Source organism: Vicugna pacos, chromosome 16, assembly GCF_048564905.1.
Source record: "Vicugna pacos chromosome 16, VicPac4, whole genome shotgun sequence".
Taxonomy (NCBI): Eukaryota; Metazoa; Chordata; class Mammalia; order Artiodactyla; family Camelidae; genus Vicugna; species Vicugna pacos.
In genome coordinates, this window is record NC_133002.1 from 43905699 (window position 1) to 43917718 (window position 12020).

The following is a 12020-nucleotide window of genomic DNA, read 5'->3' on the forward strand; positions in this document are numbered from 1 at the left end:
CACTAATATTTTCCAACTTATTCTCGTTTGTGAAATACATCCATGCCTAAGACCCATCCTGGAACTGACTGGAGTGGCTGCATCGTGTGCTGTTGTCTCTGGTCTGTGTTCTTATCTGTGTATCTGGCAGAGGTGGGGTGGGGGGTGGGGAAGGGGTACATGAATGCTTTCAGCCTCCAGAAGGGCCTAGCTCCTCCCTCATCTAACATGTCTCTGTCATTCCTGCTTCCAAGAGTACATTGCAGGGTTCTAGAGTCCAAGCCCAGCGGTCACGTAACGTCAGGGCCTTTCTTCTCTTCCCAGGTGAATCCCAGTTAGGAGTCGGGAGGGTGGAAGCCCAACTGTAGGCCACAGAGCCAGCCCACTTTAGGCGAGGGAGGGAACGCCAATACTGCCCTATTGTGATGGCGTGGATCCAAAGGAGGTGATGGGGCACCTCCTTGGTCCTTCCTTGCCTCCCAGCTGAACACCTCACCAACCAGTCCTCAGAGTTCTGTGAGTTATCCTGGGCGCCTTAAATCTGCATTTTCACACATCTGCACACACCATTCCCTGCTCCCACTCTCCAAAACCATGACAACCCACCCCAGGCAGAAGACAATTATACCAATCCTTCAAACATGTCTCTGCTCAGCTTACCAGACAGTTTTACTATCGCTTCTTTTGGATCCAATGAATGGATGGAGTTAATTAAGACCATGTGGCAGAAGTGCTCGATCCAGAAGACACACGTTTTCCTGAGGTCATTCATCTACCCCTCAATGTTTAATTTTCTTGGTCCAATCCTCTCCTTTTACAGTGGTTACAGGACTTTGGGGTCCACAAATCACACAGCTAACTGGTGGCAGAAAAGAGTCCTTTTCCTGGTTGCTGCCCCTTCCAAGAAACTGCAAAATAACTCTTAAAAAGAGAATTTCACTACAAAAGAACACATGGACCTCGTAATTTGTCCACTTGGGTGATTTCACCTTTAGGCTTATTTGCCAAATTCTAGGGTGAAGAAGTCCAGCTATGAACGTGTTCCTCCCAGCTTGACTTGACCTTTAAGATGGGGCTGAGCCCAATTTCAGAGAATATCGATGAGCTCAGATAGTGATGAGACAGGCTCGAAAGAGACAAGATGAAACTCAAAAGAGAATTTTATTATAATTTGTACGTTACAAATACCTAAGAAACTATTTTCTTTACACTGTCATTGTCATATTTCTGGGCTCACATAACCAAAAAAAGTTTGTGTTTCTCAGCTCCAGCCCTCACAGACCCCACTAAGCAGAGACTCAGCTGTTTTCTGAGCCACAAAGTTCAGAAGTTGCTGATCTTCTGCAGGAGGGTTTGGCGCCGCTCCTCAGGGCTAATGTTCTCAGCAATGGACTTTAAGAAGCGCTGCTCGTTCACCTTCTGGAGCAAGGAGCTAACGGAAGTGTTGGTCTTGCTCAGGGTTTCGTAGCAGGTGAGAATCTCCAAGGCTAAGACATAGAGGGGGTCACACACCTCTTGGTGGACCATGGCCATGATGTGCAGAACATGACAGAACACCTGGGTATAAAAAAATAGGGTTTCCTGGGTCAGGTTCTGTTCCTGTCCTTGGGCCCAAGGGCCAAGTGATTGTATCAACCTAACTGAGTCCAGGAGGTTGGTCAGACTGTTACATAGGAGTCTGACCACATGAGTCCAGCCTTCCATGGGAAGCCAATTGCGACAACTCTGGCTGCAGAGAAACTGGAAGGCTCTCAGCAAGAGCACAGAGAGCTGGAACTCCTGGGCAAAGGGCTTCAGGTTGAGCAAAGGCAAGAACTGAATGTACTCCAGGCTGTAAGGGACATGCAGGAGCTGCTTCTCCAGCAGCCTCCTGGTCAGCCGTTGGAGGTACTGCCACTCATGGGGGCTGCACCAAGGCATGACTTGCACCAGGGCTACCAGGAAGCCCTTGCTGAACAATCTGACCTCCTCGGGGTTGCCCACATCTACCACCAGGAGGGTGAGCATCCGCTCAGAGAGGCCCCTAGACATGCAGCAGCACTCTATCCAGGCCAGCAGGCCTGTGCCGGGCCCATACCCAGGGTGGGCCTGGGAGGTCCACTCATCCTCGGGAAGCTTACAGATCTCAAAAAGCGTGGCCGGCACCTCACACTTGAAGTGGCCATCAAAGAAGTTCTTCAGTCTCAGGCCCACGGTCCAGTCCAGCTGCTCCAGCTTCCGGTGGAGCCAGGACAGGGACTTGACCCAGATGTCTGGGGAGAAGGTCTCGGCATTGGCTAAGACCACCTCGCAGAGGAGCTCCAGGATGTGGATCGCTCGATCCTTGCCCTCCAGAGTGAGGCACCGCTGCTCCTTGGGGAGCTGCCAGTATCTGCTGAAGCCATCCAGGAGCTGGCACAGGCTGAAGATGAGCGGGAACGGAGAACAGGCCTGCAGCCAGTACTCCTCTAGGCATGCATTTCCTTCGAGAGTCTGGGTGAAGATCCTCAGGCCGAGGTCCACCTCTTTGGCATCCAGCATCAAGAAAGGCAGGACGAATTCCTTGAGCACCTCATCTGGTTCGAGAAGAGCAGCAACTGGAATCCCTTGGGGCTTCACGGGACTCACCAGGCAGCTCAGGAGCTCCAGAAACTGCTTCTCTTCCCTGGGCGTGGATAACTTCATCCAGACGGTTTCTTTGAGGCATGACACCACAAAAGTGGGGGATGGATTTGGACCCTGCTCCTCCGTGAACCTGAGGGCGGGAAAGGCAGTCAGAATCTGCGCCAGGAACTTGTGGATGCCGAGATTGACCACAGCCAGGCTGCACACCTTCTTCACCGTGACCTCCGGGTGCAGAATCACCAGGCGGGCCACAGAAGCTATGGCTTTCGCCAAGCCCTGTTCGGATGCGCTCTGCGCAAGCTGGTTAAAGGTCGTGTTGAGGTCTTCCTGAAACCCCTCCAAGTAAGCCAACAACTTCTCTGAGAGGCCCTTGCGCCCCCAGGAAAGCAGGACGCCTGAGAGGACTTTATTTTTATCTGGCAGCGAGAGGTGTGTGTAACACTCCAGGATCAAGCCAATCACTTGTTTGATCTGAGGCTCAGGGACGGCCCAGTCACTCGTGCCGACGTCCATCACTGTTTCCAACAGCTTTAACACCAGGCCTGGCTCTCGGAAGAGGGCTCTGTTGTTGGCCAGACAGGCCAGCCACTCGTCTGAGAAGGCCCACTTCCTCTCGGAAGCAAAAATGTAGCACATTTCCATGTGCCGGTCCATCTTCTGCTCGATGATGGCCATGGCGATGGAGGCGGTGATGTCCTTCTCCGGGCCCTTGTTCTCCAGCACCCTGTTGGTGTTTCTCAGGAAGTCCCCTACACACTCCGCCAGCTCAGAGACCACCTGCCTCTCCTCCTTGGACAGGCTGGTGGTCTCCAGGTACAGCTTCAGATTCTGGCTGAAGGAAGTCAGGCTGTCGCACAGCCGGTAGCTGTCATAATTCATCCCCTGGCTGCTGCTGAGCACGGCCTGCAGCTCCTCGCCCCACTCCCGCAGCAGGCTGCGCAGGAACTCGAACCCCACGAAGATGGTCTCGTTTGGCAGTTTGGCCAGGGAGGTCAGGCTGACATCCCGCTCGGCCTCCTTCACCTTCTCAGCCAGTGCTTGCTGGTGATATGGGTTTTGGGTGTCCGAGTTCCACACAGAGATCACCGTGGCCAGCTTGTCTAGATACACGGTCGCGGACACCTCCTGGGGGTCATCCTCCATCAGTGCGAACACGGTCAGCATGTCAGCCAAGTTGGCTAAGGTGCAGCACTTCATCCCGGGGCACAGGATCCTGCTTTGGATCTGCTTCAGCCCAGTGAGCAGCATGGCCAGCAGGGGCATGGTTGGACACACGTCTGGGTCTGACTTAAACCTCTTTGGAGGGTGGGAGAAGTCATCTGAGGAGGCCAGGTACTTATGGGCCATCGTCCGGAACTGGGAGAGCAGGGGGTCCTGCTGGTTGCCCTTGTGCTTTATCATCTCCCACCAGACGTCAAGGAAAAAGGCCACATCCTTTGAAGAGGTGTCAATAGTCATGTGCTCCAAGAAGCGCTCCAGTTCTGCCCGGCAGATGGTGGTGGGCAGGGCCATGAGGAGCTGGATGAAGAGGCTGGAAGCTTCCAGGGACTTGAGCAGCTCAAAAAGGACTGTGTGATTGATGGTGGGGATCATGTTGCCCACAGAGAAGAATACATCCTCCTGCCACCGAGTTTCCGTGTCAGAAGGGGTGGCGGGGGAGGGCTGAAGAACCTTGGCCCAGATGATGATGAGAGCCTTCTTCTTCCAGGCGAAGGGCTGGGAGCACGCCGTGGCGGAGGAAATCTCCCTCAGGGCCTCCACAATGGGCCGCCCAACATGCTCCCAGTCTGACTTCGTCAATTCTGCCAAGGCTTTGGGGCGGAACAGCTGCTCGGCCAGCAAGAAGCCCCCATGCAGAATAGTCATTTCTTCACAGATATTCAAAGGTCCTGCACAGACAGAGTCGAATAGGATGGAATGTGGTGAAAATTCTTCAGAAGAGAAAGCAGAGGGTAGACAGAGACAGCAGTCAGTGGACTGGCTGTCACCGTCAGGGGGAGAGATGATGAGGGTTCTAAACGAAATCAGTGGGAGGGGAAAGAAGGGATGGATCTAAGAGCTGCTGCAGAGTTGGAGTCAAAAGGACCCACCTGGGGAATAAAAAAGAACTCCCACGCTCTCTAGCCTGGAACCAGGAAGACAGCGGGCACCACTGGAAACAGGAACACGCAAGATGGACTTGGAGGGAAACCCTGATTGGTTTTGGTTATTTGGAGTTCGAGGCAGAACATTAGGGTAGAGGCATTCTCCAGCAATGGAAATGCGGGGCTGAAGCCTGGGAGGAAAGTCAGCCTTGAAATGTGACTCAGGGAGAAGCCTGCCCAGAGGGGATGAATGGAACCAAGGAAGCAAATGAGATCCTGCAGGAAAGGCACCGTGTAAAGGAAAAGCTGGATTGCTGAGGGAAGGCCCTTGAGCAGAAGGACGGGCCAGCAGAGGATCTGGAAGGAAGGGCTGAGAGAGAGCAAGCAGGAGCGAGCACAAGGACAGTACCAAACTATAGCGGCCACCAAGTACGCACTGTAGGACATGACAACTGAGCTTCCAAGTAACAGTACAGAGGAGGAGGGGCAGGGACCAGAGCTGTGGGCACACAAGCACTCAGACAAGCCATGCCTTCCTTCTTTTTCTCTTAAACCCTTATCTTGCAAACAGATTTCCAATGTCAGGCCTCTTAGGGAAAGTTCAATTCCCACAGCTCTTTCCATGGAGAACAAGCTACTTAATGGTCCTGGTTCTCTGGTAGAAACCAAGAGGTAGATAGAAAAAATACTGCATTAGATTCAGAAGTCCTTCCTTCAGAAAGTCACGAGTTGATACAGACTTACCAAGAAAGGCATCTTGAGGGGGGCAGGGTATAGCTAGGAGGTGGAGCATGTGCACGAGGTCCTGGGTTCAACCCCTAGGATCTCTATTAAAATAAATAAACCTAATTAACTCCCCCAAATAAAAAACAACAACAACAAAAACAAACAAAAAGTTTGGGGGAAAAAACGCATCTTGGGATGTTTAATCAGACATGAGTTTAAATCCTAGCTCTGCTATTTAAAAGCGGTGAGATCTTAGCTTACTTCTCTGAGCTTTCCTTCTTCATATGTGGCGATAATACAGACTTCACATTATGACGGTGAGGATCAAACAATATACACTAGACCAGCCCCGGGCACTGGGTCTGTGCTTGCTGTCGGCTCCTGATCCCACCTCCCAGGGCTACTGAGCATTAAATAGGAAATAGCTACAGTAAGACTCAGGCTACAAAGAGCCTGATTAAGTGCTCACTAAACGCTGGCTCCCCTAAACCTTTCCACTGTTGGCAGGACCAGAATCTTGTCACTATTCTTTGCCTCCCCCAGCTTAGAAACAGGACATAGGTCTTTCTCAGGCATGTCTCCTTTGGCCCATAAACTAAATCAGAGTGAAAACACTGTTCACTCTTCAATATTCCGGATTCCTCTCCCCCATCCCAGGGCCCTTCCTCACTCCCTCATGACCCCAAGAACACATCTTCCCCATTTTTAGAGGCCAGGAGCCAGCAGAGAATCGTGATTCCAGGAGACTATCCTGCCCCTTCGACCATTTAAGGGAGTAGCACTCCTATACCACTCACTGGTGAAGGCAATCCACCTCAGCGGCCCAGTGGCCAGGGCAGACTGTGCAGGGGGGAGCAGTGGGGTGGGGCTGGGGGTGTTAGGTTGCTGAAGAGTCTCTCTGAGGGTTCAGGCCCTTCTTTCTGGTTCAGGCTGCTCTCCTAGGGCCCCCTAAAATATGTTCCCTTATGACTGTAAATTTGATTTTATTGCACTATCAGCTCAGCTGCGCTACTTGAAAGAGTAAGTCCCAGAAGCAGTTGACGGCTGGGCAAATCCTGAGCGTTTTATCACTGGTTAACTGGTGCTAGTGAGTGCCCACTCCATATGTTTACTAAGTGCTTACTCCCTCCGTACCAGGCACTGTGCTAGGTGGCATGTGGATAAGATCTCTTAATCTTTTTGAGGCCTATTTCTGTTTCAGAGATGGGAACATTAAGACTCAGACACAATTTGCTAAGTATGCCAGAACTACAAAGTGGTGGGGCTGGGACAGAAATCACCACAGGTGCAGGGCTCCAAACTCTACCCTGACGAGCTGGCTGGGGCCAGGGGCCAGAACGTCTCTCTACAGTCTACTGATGCCGGGACATCTTGGGGTGTCTCAACACAACTCTCCCAGGACAGCTCTCTGATCTTATTCCCTTAAGAACACGTCCAGCCAGGAGGTGGGTGGGCAGTGGGAAGGCTGGGCAAGGAGCCTCCAACTTATGCTAGCTATTCCCGACCCCCGACCCCGCCTCTGAGGAATCACGATACACGTGCCATCTCGGCGGCTGCAGCCCCTCTGCACAACTGCCAAGTCTGAAGGACGCTAGCTCTGCGAAAGGCACCGGACGGGACTCGGTACACACGTGATCTCAAGGAAAACGTTCCCCAAACTGTGAGGTGTATACTACCGTATATCACCATCCCGTTTTATTCACGAGGACCTCAAAAGCGTTAAGATACTTGCTCAAGAACTCAGTATAAGTTCAATAAATGAAACCGTCGGGGCATCTGGCATTCCCCGGGGCGTCCTCCGAGCCCTGCCTTTTCCAAAGCACGTGCCCGAACCTGCCCACGGTCGGGAACACTAACTTCACCTCCGCTTGGCCCTTCACTTGGAAAGGGGCCAGGAGCCGGCAAGGGGCGGGCGGAGGAGCTGCAAGGCCGGAGCTAGAGCCCGGCCGACCCCCGATCTCCAAGACACCCCCGGTCTCCAGGACACCCCTGGTCCCCAGGATACCCCCGCCCTCTCAAATCCCTCCCCGACCCGGAGGTCCCTCTTAGTCCCGGCCCACTCAGCACTGTGGTCGCCGGTTGCCGGACGCGGCCCACGCGGGCCCGGGGCAGGGGAGCGGAACACCCACCTAGGTCCATGGCGGCGACGCTGGCGGCGACGCGGGCCGCCCCTCCCCCGCCACGCCGCCAGGGCGGTGCAGGCGTCACGGCACAATGGGCGGCGCCGGGGGGCGGGACAATGGGCCGCGCCTGAGCCCCCGCCCGCAGTCTCAGCTCCGGCTCCGCGCGGTCAGCCGCCGCTCTCCGCAGCTCCGCGCGCACGCGCGGTCCCACCAACGCGCCAGCGGCGTCGGGAGCGCCTGACCCACAGCGCCGTCTATCGGCCAGAGGCCTCCAACCAGCCAACAGGCAGGTACCCACGACTGGTCCGGCCGAGGAGCGCCGCGCCCCTCCTTCTCCCCGGGCCCCGCCCTAAAATCGCCCGCCCCCCTTATCCAGGCTCTGCTCGGCTCAACCACGTGTCTGTGCGGTCCCCTGACTCCTGAGCCGCAATCATTCCAACCCATTAGCTCCTTCCCTGGCCCCGCATTGTTCCGCAGCCTGTTCCCTTTCACAAAGCCGCTTGCTAACCCGCTCAGACGCACCACTCCTTGAGAGGCTTCCTCCAACGCAGGGAGAAGACTCGCTCTCGCTCTGACCTGCCTGGTCCCCTCAGCGCTCCTTTGGACAGCAGCGGCAGCTCCATAATTTTCTGGCATCATACACGCTTTTGAAATGTTAATAGGTTGTCCTTCTCCCCGGAAAATGCACCCTGCGAACGAGAACCCCTGTGGGGGAGATCTAATCCAATGGGTCCCAGTTTGCATTCTGTACTTTCTATTAAAACATACATTCGATTTCTCACTGAGGAAACGCAAACATCCTATGTTTTTCCCACACATTACCCAGTCTCCTCGTTCCCTTTCCCTCCTTCCCAGACTTAATCACCATCCTCAAGTGTTTCTAACTCTCCATCCTCCAGGTTCTAGCGCCAGATCCCCTAGAAAAGGCAGAGGGGCCCAGCCTCAGCTGCCCTAATGTGCCAAGTGGAGTTTGAGATGGCCTGCGCTGCTGTCAAGCAGTTGAAAGGGCCGGTGAGTGATCGGGAGAAATTGTTGGTGTACAGCTTCTACAAACAGGCCACTCAGGGCGACTGCAACATCCCTGCCCCACCTGCCACCGATGTGAAAGCCAAGGCCAAGTGGGTGGCGTGGAACGAGAACAAAGGGATGTCCAAGATGGACGCCATGAGGATCTATATTGCCAAAGTGGAAGAACTAAAGAAAAATGAAGCTGGCTAGGGAGGACAGAGTGTCAAACAGAATGAAGTAGCATGGCTCTTCTGGTAGGGAATGGGGCTTCTTAAAAGACCTTGATGGCAGAAATGTCCCGAAACCGTAACAACCGTATCTGAGACATCAATAAATCACTTAAGCTGCATGATAGTGGTTGTCTGCTGTTGAAAAACTGATGAACTCAAACTGATTGTGAGAGTTCTGGGGAGGTATCCAGAATGTATAAAAAGCATCTCTCCTTTAGGGAAAGTTCCATCAAACTGGCTTTCTGTGTGATTCTGAGTAGAAAGTTCCCAGCCTTCCTATTGCCAAAGCACAGGTAGATACTTGGCAGGAGCAGAGGAACTGGAGGAGAATCATGCTTTGAAATGCGCCAGATTTGAGGTCAGTGAGACCATTCTCCAGAGACTTAGCCTCGGGCAGTGAAGGGGGAAAGGGAGAGGAGGCTAAAGGCCCCTTACCTCTTCAGGGCTTGTTGATTCACTGCTAACCAACATTACAGAGGGGAAAGAAGCTTTGTCTTCCAAAAAGCTAAAGTCAAGTCCTATTATCAAAAGATCCTGCTGAACACAGGCCTGATGAAGTTAATATTTTGAGGGAAGTCAAACTTTCAGTGAAGTAACTGGTGAATTGATGCATCCATCACAGCACAGCAGTTGAGAAACACTGGAACAGATGGTTTCAAAATCCTAGCCTCTGAAAGACTCATTTAAAGCCATGCAACCAAAATTTTCCTGGGACTCCTCCATTAGCTAACCTTGATTTCTGCTTGGGGATGTTTATGGGACAATATGCATACATATGTAAATGGGATTCATTTTAGGAGCACAACACATCCCTTGACCCATGCAAAGGCTAGGCTTGTTGCAGAAAAACGTGTTACAGCTTGGTGTTACAGCTTGGTGTTACAGCTCAGTGTTACAGCTCAGTTGTGACAGCAACCTGGATCACTCAGAGACTTGGAGAACTCAGAACTCAGGTTTATTACACCAGCGGGCCCAAAGGAGTTAACACTCCAAGCTCTGGACCCTGTCTGTAGGTTTACACAAGCTTTTATAGGCTGCCAGTTTATACTCTGCAACATCATATGCAAATAAGGTATAACAAAAGTTGATCAATCAGGAACACGCTTTGTAGAAATGGACCAATCAGGAGGGAGAGAAATAACCAATCAGGAGTGAAGGAAATAACCAATCAGGAGTGAGCACAGGAAACCAATAGAATTTTAGGGGTAAGTTCCACTTTCCTAGAAGTAAGCCCTTTCAGAGGCAAAAAGTGAGATAGAGCCTCTGGGCCAGGGAACCGGATGCTGCTGGCAGGAGAGTAATGGCCCTGCTTGGGGGTCCTGCCGGGCTTTTTATGGGGCTTTCCACCTCAGGCTAACTGAGCTCAGCTTTGCTCTTAGTGTTATGATGGCGGCATCAATGTACAATGGGGCACTGGGATATGGAGTGCTAAGTGGTATTATTATTAAAGGCATGTCAGAGAAAAAAGTCTGCTGTGGCACAGAATTTCCCAATACTTTTCCTCAATTAAAAACGATTTTAGGGGGTGGGGGGAAGTATAGCTCAAGTGGTAGAGCACATGCTTAGCATGCACAAGGCCCTGGGTTCAATCCCCAGTACCTCCCATTAAAAACAAGCCTAATAACCCCCCTCCCCCCCAAAAAACAGTTTTCATAGCTCATGATACCAGGTCAGCCCCAGTTCATGAAGGATTATTAAACAATAGAAGCAACAACCATAAAGAAGACTTCAGGGGATCAAGGAAACCAAATCTCACCAGGTATCTTCAAGATCTTCTGTTCACATATTTGCAGGAAGTTGCTAAAGACTAAGTATATTAAGAATGAAGTAGACTCAGGATACCACAGTGACTAAAGAACTATTCGTTGTAACTATAAACTGGGCAAGACCTACACACCACAATAGTGTTGTTCTCTCTTGTTCGGAAGATATTAACACATTCTGATGCTTTTAGGATCATGATTCACATTAAATGTGAACAATAAAAGTAATAGAACATCCTGCTCCAAAATGTGATGTCAATTCAGGAGCTGTAGGTATAGCAATACCATTCTGTAAAATCATTATAAAACCTGGAAAAATGGAACCACAATTAGGATTACAGCCGGCAACTGCAGGATGCATCATTTAAAAAAAAAAAAAAAGGTACAAGCTACACAGTGTGCTAAATTTTGTGGGGAAAAGCGAGAAAATAAGAATATATTTTTTATGCTTAATAAATATGAGGCAGGAGGAGTGGGATTGATGGGACAGGTAGGAGCAAGACTTTTCAATGAGTACTTTTTAATGTAGTTTTGATTTTTGAACCACTGACTCTATTACATAATGAGGACTGAGCCAAGGGCACTTCTCTGCTGCTCTTTAAGGCCAGGGTAAATTTCCTACAGGTTTCCCAAGGGTAAAGGTAAGAAATCTTAAACCAAATTGAAATTTCCCATTAACTCTTACCATACATTTCAGTGGACAGGTTGGAGCCCTCCTGAAAACTGCTAAATCACAACGACATTGTACGACAAGTGACAGGAGAGATGGGCAGAAAGTCACATTAAGGAGCACTAAATGTCTACGGCTTTGCTAATTCCACCCAGATGTCAGACAAATGTGGACTTCATACTAACTCTCCAGGCTAACCTGAGAACTCCCACCACATAGCCACTATAAATCTCTGTGGATTTAAACTCAAGAGGTCTTTTAACTTAATATGCTAGGACCACAACCCCTCAAGTCAAAAAGCCAAAATGGCTACTCTGAAAACACAACTCTGGAGAAACTGAAGAACTTTCCAATTTCATCTGTTTAAAAACACCAGCTTGGGCAAAATTATCTTTAAAACTTTAGGGGTGAGTACAGCTCAGTGGTAGAGCTTACCTTAGCATGCATGAGGTCCTGGGTTCAGTCCCCAATACCTCTATTAACAAACAAAACAAAAACCTTGCTTAGTAGTTGATCATACCATCCGCAGAGGTGGGAAAGTAATCACAACTTTTGGTTTAAAATTACTAGCTGCACTGTGCAGACGTAAACATTTGGATTACTTGATAAAAGGCCAAAGTTGTTAAGTAAATGGTTTTAGAATTAATAAAATATTACAGATTACAACAAAAAAAAAAATGACAGGCATGAGTTAAAAGGAGGGGTGATATCATAAAGCCAAAATGTCCCAGGTAGATAAACAGCATTCACTTCTATCATGGAGAGCTGTACATTTAGGAGAAAAAAATGGGGGATATATTACAATATAACATAAGGAGACAAAGAGGAATCTA

General features: G+C 50.6%; 2 protein-coding genes across 4 annotated transcripts; one reads left to right on the plus strand and one right to left on the minus strand.

Annotated features, from left to right (window-relative positions):
• Positions 1-1121: 1121 nt before the first annotated feature.
• GEMIN4 (gem nuclear organelle associated protein 4) lies at positions 1122-7655 on the minus strand. Of its 2 annotated transcripts, none has more exons than XM_006214425.4 (2): positions 7523-7655; positions 1122-4472 (listed from the first exon to the last, which is right to left on the minus strand). In XM_006214425.4, exons 1-2 carry the CDS (start codon positions 7530-7532, stop codon positions 1303-1305), a joined length of 3180 nt encoding a protein of 1059 aa, XP_006214487.2. In that variant the 5' UTR covers positions 7533-7655; the 3' UTR covers positions 1122-1302. The 2 variants fall into 2 exon arrangements, with proteins under 2 accessions (XP_006214487.2, XP_072795185.1); XM_072939084.1 differs by lacking the exon at positions 7523-7655 and adding an exon at positions 4674-4694.
• LOC102538794 (diazepam-binding inhibitor-like 5) lies at positions 7632-8873 on the plus strand. Of its 2 annotated transcripts, none has more exons than XM_072939086.1 (2): positions 7632-7806; positions 8416-8873. In XM_072939086.1, exon 2 carries the CDS (start codon positions 8471-8473, stop codon positions 8732-8734), a length of 264 nt encoding a protein of 87 aa, XP_072795187.1. In that variant the 5' UTR covers positions 7632-7806; positions 8416-8470; the 3' UTR covers positions 8735-8873. The 2 variants fall into 2 exon arrangements, with proteins under 2 accessions (XP_072795187.1, XP_072795186.1); XM_072939085.1 differs by having other exon boundaries at positions 7633-7802.
• The last annotated feature ends 3147 nt before the right edge of the window (positions 8874-12020 follow it).